Source organism: Muscardinus avellanarius (assembly GCF_963383645.1).
Source record: "Muscardinus avellanarius genome assembly, chromosome: 7".
Taxonomy (NCBI): domain Eukaryota; kingdom Metazoa; phylum Chordata; class Mammalia; order Rodentia; family Gliridae; genus Muscardinus; species Muscardinus avellanarius.
The window spans coordinates 30,900,150-30,912,274 of record NC_137793.1 but is presented as its reverse complement, the minus strand read 5'-3'; the positions used below and the strand labels follow the sequence as shown (position 1 = coordinate 30,912,274).

The window sequence follows — 12,125 nt, the reverse complement described above, 5'->3', positions numbered from 1 at the left end:
CTCTCTCTCTCTCTCTCTCTCTCTCTCTCTCTCACACACACACACACACACACACACACACACACACACACACCTCAAAGGGGGAAAAACAAAAGGAGAAGGAGAAGGAGCAAGAGGAGGAGGAGGAGGAGGAGGGAAGGAAGTGTGGTCCATAGTATAGTTTTCATTAGCTAAAGACTCCAGGACAGGGTGAGGCTTTCACTAGCATTTGTGATGGTTTGTGTATGTATTCTGTGTGTATGAGTATTTGTATATATGTGTGTGTGTATATGTGTATGTACATACATGCACATATATTTCTTGGAAGCCACTAGGGATTTTTTGTATAAAAGTTTCTCATAAATAATAAGAATTGTAAGTTTTTCAATTTGCTTTTAAAATTGAGACAACAGATCTTACCTAAAAAACAAATACAAAGAGAAGTAAAGATACACTTTCTGGGAGATTCTTTTATTGAGATGTAAAAAGAAGCCAGTCTTCAAGCAAAGAAGTTCATAGGGAAGAGTCCAACAATTTTCTCCATTCAATGAAGATGACTCTGAATCTGCCTCTGCCTCCCCCGGATCCTCAGCAAAGATGGAGGGCTGTCACTTGGGAGCCCAGAGCCTGGGACAATGAAGATGAGGAGGATATCATTGCTTTCTCTTTATGTGCATGGAGAAATTAGCATTTTCCTTCATGAAGAAACTGGACTTTTCCATTACTTTTCCTAAGGGAAGACATGGTTAACAGCATCTATTAACATGTGAGAGAATCTTTTATAATATTTGAGTTGAAAAGAACTATAGAGATTATGAGGTAGACTCTCATTTTACAAATGAGAAAATTGAGCTTCACAAAAGTCATGTCCTTGCCACAGGCCATTTCTGTCAGAAATAGCAGGAGTACTTCCCCAGTAGAATGATAATTTCACCCCGTTCGCTACGTCCACCTAGCCCAGAACCTCGATGTTCACCATGTTTAGAAACAACAAGAGGGCTTTGATAGAAGAATCTAGTAGCTTGTCCTCCAGCTTTTTCTGGTCAGCAAGGCCCCAATGCAGCTGGACTCTGTGTCAATAAGGACTTCCAACATGTTCCTCCAGTGGCCTTGGAATGAAGCTAGTTTCTTGGTCAAGGACCCAGTGTGTCTATACTAGAGAATCTTTCCTTTTATGAAATAAAACTTTCTGAATAAAAACAACAGTGTAGCCATGTCCTTTGGGCTTCATCTTAACTTGGTATTCTGACTTTCTAAGGCAATCACAGAAATGAAAACACAAGACCTACAACAAGTAGCCCAAAGCTAGTGGTTTCAAAGCCAGTTAACAGGTGAGCTTGTTTTGAGACAGTAAGTGCTAATTTGCATGTCTTACACTAAAAAAGGTGCCATCTGCCTAGTTATATTTCTTCAAAAGCACTGCGCCTGCCAAACAAAATACGGAAACAAAGTACGTCCGTGGGATTTTGGTCTAAGTACCGACAGCTTGCATCCCTTATTTTAGATAAAAGCAAACATTTTGGTTCCCTCAGAGCTTCTAGGAAATCAAGGATAAAGAACCCGGAGCCAGAGCCACAGTGTGTCTTGGAACGAAGCTGAACTGTACAGTTGAGAGCAGTGGTGCAGGCCTGTAATCCCAGTACTTTGGAGGCAGAGGCAGGAAGATCTCAAGTTCAAGGTCAGCCTCACAATTTATGGAAACACTGTTTCAAAACAACAACAACAACAACAACAACAACAACCAACAACAACAATGATAATAAAAAGAGCTGGAGGTATGGCTGCAAGCTAGAATGTCCTAGGTTCAATACCCAGAGCCAAGAAAAGAAAAAAGAATGAAGCCATATTAAAAATTTTAACCATCTTAGAAATCATGTAGGATCATGGTTTTCTATTATCTTGAAGTGTAGAGCTCAGTACCCTGTATTCAAACAAGAAATTGTGTGGAACTTAACTATTTAAAATAGTTAAAAACTGAGCTTAGTGTTGAAGATCACCCCAAATGGTGCACTTAACCCCTGTAGTTACTCCTGACTTGCCTCTATAGAACCTCTAGGATTCAGGGACCACAAATTAACAATTCATGGCCTTGTTAGATTCCCACAATTAACAGACAGGGACTGACTGAGGGGTTCTGTGATGGAATAGGAGCAGTCTAAGCCAAAAGAGCAGCTGGCCCATCCCTAATCTAAGTGTGCAGCTGTTTTTTTGTTCCTACCAACTGTTCTGGGTGAGGTGAAGTACAGCTTATGGAAAGTCAAGCAAGCTCTTAGAATGACAATGGATTTGTAGTGGAAACACTGACCCAGACCTCTTCCCAGGTGATACTCACAAGGTCTCGGTACACAAGTGACACTCATTCCCATAGGTGATGTAGTCAGAACCACAAACTGGCAGGTATGTGATGGGGCAGGGGATGGCCACCACTGGGTACTTCTTATAAATGCTGCAGTCCACCTGTTCAGACACAAGAGAAAGTCCTGCTTTGATCCCAGACCTCCAGCTGGTCTACCTTGGCTACAAGAGCTACAAGTCTCAGCTCAGATGTTCTGTTGCTGCTGCAGCTACTTTTATTAGTCCTGATAGTACCACTATGGCAAATGCTAGACTGTTAGCACCAATTCTATTTTGAGTACTAGGCTCAGTTAATAGTTGATGAGAATTTCTGTGCCAGGGACTTAAATCATGCATATATTTTATTTGTTTAATATTTAGAACAATTAAATAGGATAAATCCCACTATTTCTTTTATTTCTGGATGGAGAAATTAAATTTAGTATAAGATATAACTCCTATAAGGTCATTGCTGGTAGGTGGAAGAATTAGGACTTAAATCTAGAGCCTTGAAATCAGTCAAGGTACCTCTTTCTGCCTCTTGCAGTTGTTCTTTCCATAAAAATGCAGCCAGTCCTCTCAGCTGGACGTTAGTTTCCTTTCCTTTAACTCTGGATTAATAATATTTTAGGATATGGTTGCTTATCTGTATGCCAGGGTTCTTCAACTGCCTTGTGAAAGCAGACACATTTCTTTATCTGTGTTTGCCTCCCCCTTCTGTTCCCTCTAAGCATGATGCATCTATGCATCATGTCTTATACTGCATCTATGACTCATCAGGCATTTGTGTCTTATAAGACTACAAAAATACTTATTTTTTGGAGTGAGTGACAGTTAATAGAAATTATAACGTTAACCCACATACTCACTGTTGTTAAACGCTGACTGGTAACTTCTGAAAGACAGATACAGATGGAAATGTTAAAGATAAAGCAAAGCATGAAATTTTATTAAGTAATGTGCCACCCCCATTCCTCTGGCAATGAGTCTTAGCACATTGCTCATCTTTATGCAAAACCACAGCTCTTTGCTCTGAAAGTTGAATGGGCAAAGGGTTAGGTAAGTCCATAGTTCATGCAAGAGAATCATCTAAAATTCTTCTTGTTATTGATGAAGGGATGTTTCAAGGTCAGTAACAGTAAGTATATCGCAGTGCTACTCATGAGAGCCCACGCTCCCTCCTTTGCTATCCTCTCCCTCCTAATAAACATAAAGGGGTGCCTTATTTTAAATAAGCACTTTCATATCATATAAAAATCAAATTGTTTCTTCCTGGTTTCTGGAGATGTGTGTTATAACCTGATGCCCTTATTAATATAGGAAGACACTGAGTTCGTCTGCATCTTTGCACTGAGAATACTATCTAATAACACCAACAACTTCCAATGTCCTTATGAAATGAGACTTACGGAGAAATTATACTTTTTTTCTTTTGATCCTTGAATGTAAATAAGAATCATGTCTTTGAAAGGGAAGACGTTAGACCCATGTCCCCTTAAACTCTAGCTGGAACACAAGAGTCTTACTTTGGCCAGAGCCTTTTCTCTTACAAACTAGCACACTTTAAATTCACACAACAGGCATTGCTTTCAGATACTCACATCCCAGGCAGGACTAAGGAAAACAAACTTAGTGGTTGTATGGGATACTCTTTACCCATAACTCACCCGAGCTGCTGCAGAAATGGATCACTGTGCAGAGCAGAAGGAAACCTGCAGCGATCCTCATGGTGCAGATGGCTGAGACCCAGGCTCTTCTGAGATAGTCACACACCTGAATGGGCATGCCCTAGGAAAGGGATGGCATTTATATGGCAAGGCTTCACTTCTCCACCTTCCCTGTGAGGTCATCCAGAGTCAGTGCTGGTCCTGGAAGGACCTCAAAGCATGTCACACCCGAGGGGTGTTGCAGTCCCTGTCACTTAATTACTGCTTCCTATTTGGCCCATATGTAGGCCATTTGAGGTGAGAAGTGTTTTCTGCCTGTTTTATAGGTGGGGACTGTTACTTAGACTTCTAAATTTCAGACAGGAGAGGAGATACATGGCCTAGTTGTTAAATAAATCCAAACTTCAGACTTCCTGTATTTTACCTAAATGGAACATCAAATCCAGACTAGCCAGACTGTGTTTATATCTTGACTTCTGTGGAAAAATTCTTTTTTTTTTTAAGATTTAAAGAAGTTTATTAAAAGATAGAAATACAGAGGATAGGTACAGCTCCATACCAGTCTGGCATGGAGGGGTAACTCGAATGAGTACATCCGGGAAAAAATTCTTGAAGCAATGAATCTATGACATTTTCTAGCTGTGTGCCTTCAGAAAAGTCATTTATAAGCTGTGAGTCTGGATCACTCGGTGAGGCTTGGTTATACTGTGATAACATAAAACCTGAGATTTCTGTGACTTCATACAATGCAGGTGTGTTTCATGCACAAGCTGTACCTATGTGGAGGTCACCGAGGACTCTCTGTTCCTTTCATTCTGGTTGCCAAGTAGGCAGAGTAGTCATTGTTTGGAATATTTTCATAAGGTTAAGATATGTCCCTGAATATTTTCTTTTTCAACAAAGAAATTTATGCTCCAGGCCAGACCACAGAGGTTGGTAGAGTGAGTATAGTTGATCTCAGGCCAGAAGGCAGAGCACTGGAAGTGGATGGTAAACTGCACATAGACCACCCCCAGAGCATCAGTTTCATCCTGTCCAGTGTTTCTGTTGTTAGCCACAATAGAATGACATTCTTGGAACAACTTATGAGAAAGTGAGTTCTAAAGTGCATTGCATTTGATTATTACTGTTATCAATGAGGAGCCAAGAGTCAATACTATGGATAGCTTGCATTGCCCAAGCAGAATTGCCTCCCATGGCTGCTCTTTGTCTATTGAGCTCAAGGACATATGCATAAAATTCTAGGGTGTTTGTGTCTGTATGTTTCTAAATGGGCCTCAATAAAATGTATAATTCAACACACTAAAATATATTAGGAAAAAATGAGGGAAGGCAATAGATTTTTCTACTAGTCTATTGCTAGGCAGGTTTATTTTAGCAATTCTGAAACACAGAACCTATGAAAGATAACAAGTAAATAACATATGACATTGCACCACCTCCTAAAGTTGGGATCGTATGTCTTTTGGGAGGCAACATAAAATTGTGGTTAAGAATATAAGCACTGAGACCAGTAGATCTCACTTGTAGTCTTTCTCTAAAAAAATATAACTAGGTGCCTTTGAATATGTAGGTTAGCTTCCAGATACTTTAGTTTCCTCATCTCTAAAACATGAACAATATTTACCTAATAATATTTTTGAGTGTTAAAATTTTATATGCACATGGAGTCACACATCACTCATGATAGAGTGTGTATTCTGAGAAATGTGTCATTAGACACACTTATTGTGTGAAATCATAGAGTATAATTATACTAATCTAGGTGGTACAGCTTACTACATACCTAAGCTGTTTTGTAGTGTATGTATACCTATGTATATATACATACAGTGTGTAGGTATGGTTCAAATAGTGTATACATTATAAAAAGTTTATTGTATATATATAATGTATTTTAGTTCATATAACATACATTATGAAACACTGTAGATTATATATACTATATACTATACAGTATATATATTATAGAGAGCATATGCATCATATAAACTTATTAATTATATATACTACATATATACACACTATTTATATATAGTTTATATAGTATATGTGGTACATAAACAAAACACACACACACACATATATATTGTATAATAATGCAGCCTATTGCTCTTGGAGATGAGAAGTATGTGTCTGTAGCTAGAATAACAGCTTCTTGTTTTACAGTGAACATTTAAAAATATAATTATAGGAAGTTCATGCTAAAACAATGATTAAAAAGTATATAGTTTAGTGAGTACATAAATAGTAACATAGTCCCTTGCTATCATTACCAAATATTATATACCATATATAATTTATCTACTATACTTTTATATGACTGGCAGTGAAGTAGAACTGTTCACACCAGCATCACCACACATGTGAGTGACGAACTACATTATCATGGCAATAGCATCACTAGGTCATAGGAATTTCCCGACTCCATCTTAATTTTAAAGAATTGCTGTCCTATATTCAGTGTGTTATGACTGAAACACTGTAAACTAGTGCATGACTATAAATGTAAAATTTCTTTGGATGTGTATGTGTAATGAATGTGTGTGTGTGTGTGTGTGTGTGTGTGTGTGTGTGTGTGTGTTTCAGGGTGCCAAACTCATAATTAGATCTTCATACATGGTAGCTAAGGGTATGGAATGTGCTATTCATGACAACTCATTGAAGAAGGAATTTTTATTACCCAATTTTACCAGTGAGTAAGTTGAGTCTCAGAAGATTTTAGTAATCTTCCCCAAATCACAATGTCAGTTAATGGAGTTGATGAGGCAGAGTTCAACCATGGAAAAAAAGTGAAGTGAAGGTTCTATTAACAAAGGCAACCATTAGTTTTATTGTTTTCTTCTGAAAGTTTAATGAGAATGAAAACTGGGAAGAAGTCATCATGCCATATGTTTTAAGATGAAGTGTTTCTTTTGCACTTGGGAAATGCAATTTAGCAAAGAGGAGTAAAAATGGTATTGGGGGTGTGGATATATAGGATCACAAATTAATTTTTAGATGTTTGGTTATCAACAAATAGAGGAAAGAAAAAAGTGGAGGCTTCTGCAAGGTCTTAGATAAACTTGGTGTATGTTAGTGCCAAAGGGAAGAAAAATAAATGTATGATACTCAGTAGAGAGTGGCTAAGTAGAGGCTGTTGAGGGGTGGAAAAGAAGATTAAAAGCACAGATTAGACCCTGTTCCTTTTGATATGGGAGAAGGGATAAGTAGGTGAATGTGGAGACAGGCATTTAAAAAGGCAAGGAAGAAATGGGGACCCTCATAAGGTAGGCTTTGGCTGTTCAGTGCTAGAGTTGCTTTCTGCGGTAGAAGAATGGGGCAGTCTTATAATCTGAGAAGGTTGGAGAAGGGGTGGCACTGACATCGATGAGAAATTGTGAGATAGTCAACAATGAATATAAAATTGATGGCCATAGACAAAGTGAGGACCATCAGAACCTTGCTGCGTGTTTCTCTCAAAGCCCTTTATAAACACAGTAAATGTTGAAGGACAAGAATTTCATGAATAGAAAATGAGCACATCAAAGATTAGAAGGAGTCATAAAGACTATGTTAGGAAGTGGCAAAGCTTGGGAGTCAAGTATTCCAGAAGGTTGTGAAGGACTATTCAAGGAGCATGCATTTATGTATTTAAAGGTCAAAGTTTAGGCAAAATGTGGACAGAGTAGGTATGGAGAACATGAAAATTATTCATGGAAGCCGTGCTAGGAGGCAAAATGCCAGACTTAATTTCTCAGGGGTGGAGCTGAGTTAATGATCCTCAAGGTGTACCAAAAGATAAAGCAGATGAAAGATGGGTGGGGATTAAGTTCTCTGGATTTAAAGGAGTGAAGAAAAGTGAGCTCAAGGGATTAGGTGATGCTTTGGGTTTGGATAGCTGTCTAGAAAAAGAGAATTTTTTTCAAGCTGGACAAGCCACAAATTATGGAATGTCTTTTGGGGAAAGAAATGAAGTCTGTGAAGATAAAAAGTAATCTATTTTCAGGACAAGAGTAGTTTGTTTATTCTTTTTTATATTCCTTCAAGGTAGCTGGAGAACTTGTGTCCTGTAAGAGAGAACCACTATGATTATAGGCCCATCCTGGGGAAGGCATGATAAAATCAACACAGAAAAACATAAAAGCGAATTAAGACAAATATTTGAGAATACTGGGAATTTCTTCCCACATAGGTTTAGGGTGCCCTAAAAGGGGCAGGATTACACATTAGAAAATTAGAAAGACAGAAGAGAGTTCAGCTGGATCAGGTTCTGAATGAGGAGTCCCCAGGTGAGATGACTGAATGGACATAGAAGAGTTGTGCCACAGAAAACCAGGGACAAAGTAGTGGCTGTAGGGATAAAATATCAGAAACTTACCATTCATTATGCATTTGCTATGTGTTACATATGCCATGTGCATCATCTAATTTAAAACTTAAGCCATATGAGATAGGTATGGCTGTTCTCTGTGTCATATAGCTGAGGCAGCAGGGATACAGAGAAGTAGCTAGTTTAAGCACACTGCTAATGCCTTCTAATCATGCTGGTATAGTACCCTTAAATCTAAAATGTAGATTCGGAGACACATTGGATATGAAATAATCAGAGTAAAGCAGGCAGGATCAGAGCAGGCAGAAAGGACCACTGATGTTTACCATGAGCAGGAGAGGGAGCTGGGCATCGGGGCATTGTGTGATCTTCTCATGTGTGGAGATCATCTATAAAGAGTGAGGGTTCTGCCAGGTGAGGTGGCACACACCTGTAATCCCAGTACTTGGGAGACTGAGAGAGGAGGATCCCAGGTTCAAGAGCATCCTCAGAAACTTAGCAAGACTCTCATAAACCTATTGTGACTCTGTTTCCAAGTTAAAAATAAATAAATAGAAAGGCTGGGGGTGGAACTCAGAGGTAGAATGCCTCTGGGTTCAATCTCTAGTACCACAATAATATATACATACATACATACTACATAGGAAAGGAGTGACTGAGAGCTAGGAGCCAAGAGTTCTTGTCCTGCTCCTATCCCCATCTAAGGAGTAATGTTGTAATAGTGTTGACTTTGAACTCTATGCTTCCCACACTTCTACTGAGATTAACCTAAACTGGTACTTCCAGTTTTCAAGTTACAAACATATCCTCAGAACACTAGCATGTGTTTGATAAATAAGACTTAGCAATGAGGCTTTGTGGGAAAGAAAGGCCAGAATTCTAAATACTCCTGGATTCTGTCTTTCCCTCCTCATTACTCCATCAGCACTGCATCCAGCCCCCCGAGATCCTTCCTTCCTTCCTGACCCTGAGAACATATACCAACCAAATCCTCAGGGCTTTCTTGAAACGATTTTAAAATCAGCATCCTGGATTTGGATGGAGTAGTTCTAGTCTTCTGTCTTTCCTTTCCTCCCTTCCAAGTGCCCCTTTCATACTCCAGTTCTTCTTTCTTTCTTTTTCGCTTCCTTTCCTGATACAACTCGCACTCAAATCAGACTCTAATGTGCACTGGGGCCTTTGCATTTTGACCCTGTGTATGGCAGGATTGTATTTGCTTCTTGTTATGGGGATAGGAAGTTAGCACAACAAGAATTCCTCTGTGTTGGTTGCATTCGATTTTCTTTGAGCCACTGGAGGATAAATAGCTCCATTCATGGACAAGGTTATGGGAATGAACAGTACAGTATATTTTTCATGTTGATTCATGTTGCTCTGAAGGGACCTCACATATTTGGATGTAGATTGTTATATACAAACAGCTGCATATGCATGTGTGCACGTGCAGGCACACACACACGCATGCGTGCACACACACGCTACCCAAATATTAGTTCCATTAGGTAAAATAATATCTAATGTGCAAAGAACTGAGAAATTGCTTGTAACCCCTGAATAAGACAACGTTAGGAAAAGTATTAGTCTGCTGGGATTGCTGTAACAAAATAGCTTAGACCTGGGACCTTAAATAGCAGAAAGCTATCTATTTTTTCATAGTTCTAGAACCCAAGATCCAAGTAGTGTTGGCTGCTTCCTCCTGGAGTTTTCTCGCCAGCTTGCAGACAGCAAGGCTCTACCTCTGCCCTCATGTAGCCCTTTCTTTGTGCACACGTACCTGGCATCCATTCCTCTTTTTATAAGGACACCAATCCTATTGGGCTAGAGCGCCACTGCTTTAACCTCATTTATTCTGAATTAATTCCTTACTGTCCAAATCTCAAAATACAGTCTTATTATGGGTGAGGGCTTCACCATATGAATTGAGGGAACACAATTCAATCCATTTTACTCTATTTCCTGATAATACCTCAAGTTTCTGTCATTTCCTTTCAGTGTGACCAGCTGCTTTCCTAATCGTGCCCAAGGTCCTTTGAGATTTTTTTTTTTTTTTTCCGCTCTAGGCCACATTCCTGCCTGGACTTTGTCCCACTGGTGGCTACCACCTTTATTCCCAGGATTCCTTGGAGATATCAATGATCCAGACAAGCAAAGACCCTCTAAGCACAAATTTCACCCTCTTTACAGCATTAAGGGCTTCCCCTCTCAGGACTTCTCTAGTTTGGAAGCAACCCTCTGACACCCTAGTGCTCCTAGGTAAGAACTCTCACCCAACAGATATCTCTCTTCCCTCAGCTTGGAGCACAGCCTCGAGTTCTCTCATCCCAAAGTCCTGCATTTCCAGGATGCATCTAAACTTTTTCTATTCCCCCTCATTCCCCCTTTGCATCTCCTGCCCATAGTAACTGCTTATTTTACATAGGCCTGTCTCTTCCTCTAGCAATACAAAAAAATCCATTTCTTCCTAGTTCTATATTTCTTGCCTCATTTGAGCAAAAAAAAAAAAAATCTTGGCATGTTATTGACTTTATTCTTTCTTTCTTTCTTTCTTTCTTTCTTTCTTTCTTTCTTTCTTTTTTGTTTTTTTACCTATTTGAACTATAGTAGTAGCTCTCCTCTTCCACTGGGGATACTTTCTGAGACAACCCAGTGAATGCCTGAAACTCCCCAAACTATCAAACCTTATATATAGTATGTTTTTTCTATACATCCCTATGATAACATTTTAAAATTAGACACAGTAAGATTAACAATAATAAAATAATAAAATAGAACAATTTTAACAATATACTGTAATAAAAGTTATGGAAAGGTGACCTCTCTCTCTCTCTCTCTGTCTCTCTCTCTCTCTCTCTCTCTCCCTCTCTCAACATATTATTGTACTAAATTCTTTTTCTTATGATGTTGTGAGATGATAAAATGTTGATTGGAAAATGCAGACATTGTGATGTTGTGCTAGGCTACTGCATAAGGAGTACTTGAATCCAAGCACTGCAGTGCTGAGGCAGCCCATCTGATAACCTAGAGTGACTGATAATAGGCTAATGAGTGACTAAGAGGAAGGTAGCATAGATAGTGTGGGCAAAGAGATGATTCATGTCTTGGTTGAGTGGGAGCAGAGTGGTGTGAGGTTGTGTCACTTATGAAAATTTATAAATTCATTTTCCTGAAAATTTCCTTTTACTATTTTGGGCCATGGTTAATTGGGTAATTTAAACCCAGAGAGAAAGAGTGAGAATAATGGCAGATTACTATATTCATTCTCTTAATCAGTCTGTATCTATATTGCTATAACAAAATACTTGGGCTTGAGTACTTACAAAGAAAAGATGTTTACTTGGCTCAGAATTGTGGAGATTGAAAGTCCAAATTGCATGTGTTGGTTTGGGTGAGCACACCTGTGCCCTCATCACCTTATGATAGACGTCATCTGGTGGGGATGCATGCAACACAGAGAGAGAGCACATGGTGGGAGAGGAAGTCATAGGGAGAGTTTTCTTACTTCCCACTGGGTCTCACCTCTTAAGAGTCCCAGCACTTCTCAACATTGCCGTGGATCAGCCTCTTAAGACAAGAAAGCCTGGGGGATACACACAAACTATTCCCAAACCACAGCACCCTCTATGTAGAAATAATCAGGTTCAAAAACTATGGGCTAGTTTTTGGATTTTGTTTTTCTTATAATTTTCTATATAGAAGTAAAATAGTTTAAAACACTAAACAAAGTAAGACATAAAACATTTCAACATTAAAAAAGCATGATAATAACCAAAGCAATAATCTTGAAAGTATAGTGAATGCTGATTCCCACATAATCTAAGACCTAATCCTTTTCC

General features: G+C 39.0%; 1 protein-coding gene across 1 annotated transcript; it reads right to left on the bottom strand.

Annotated features, from left to right (window-relative positions):
* Nucleotides 1-663: 663 nt before the first annotated feature.
* Nucleotides 664-4,041, bottom strand: LOC308265053 (serine protease inhibitor Kazal-type 7-like; the record flags this gene model as incomplete). Its single annotated transcript, XM_080698676.1, has 3 exons — nucleotides 664-709; nucleotides 2,312-2,459; nucleotides 3,981-4,041. 3 exons carry the CDS (start codon nucleotides 4,039-4,041, stop codon nucleotides 664-666), a joined length of 255 nt encoding a protein of 84 aa, XP_080554802.1.
* Nucleotides 4,042-12,125: the final 8,084 nt, after the last annotated feature.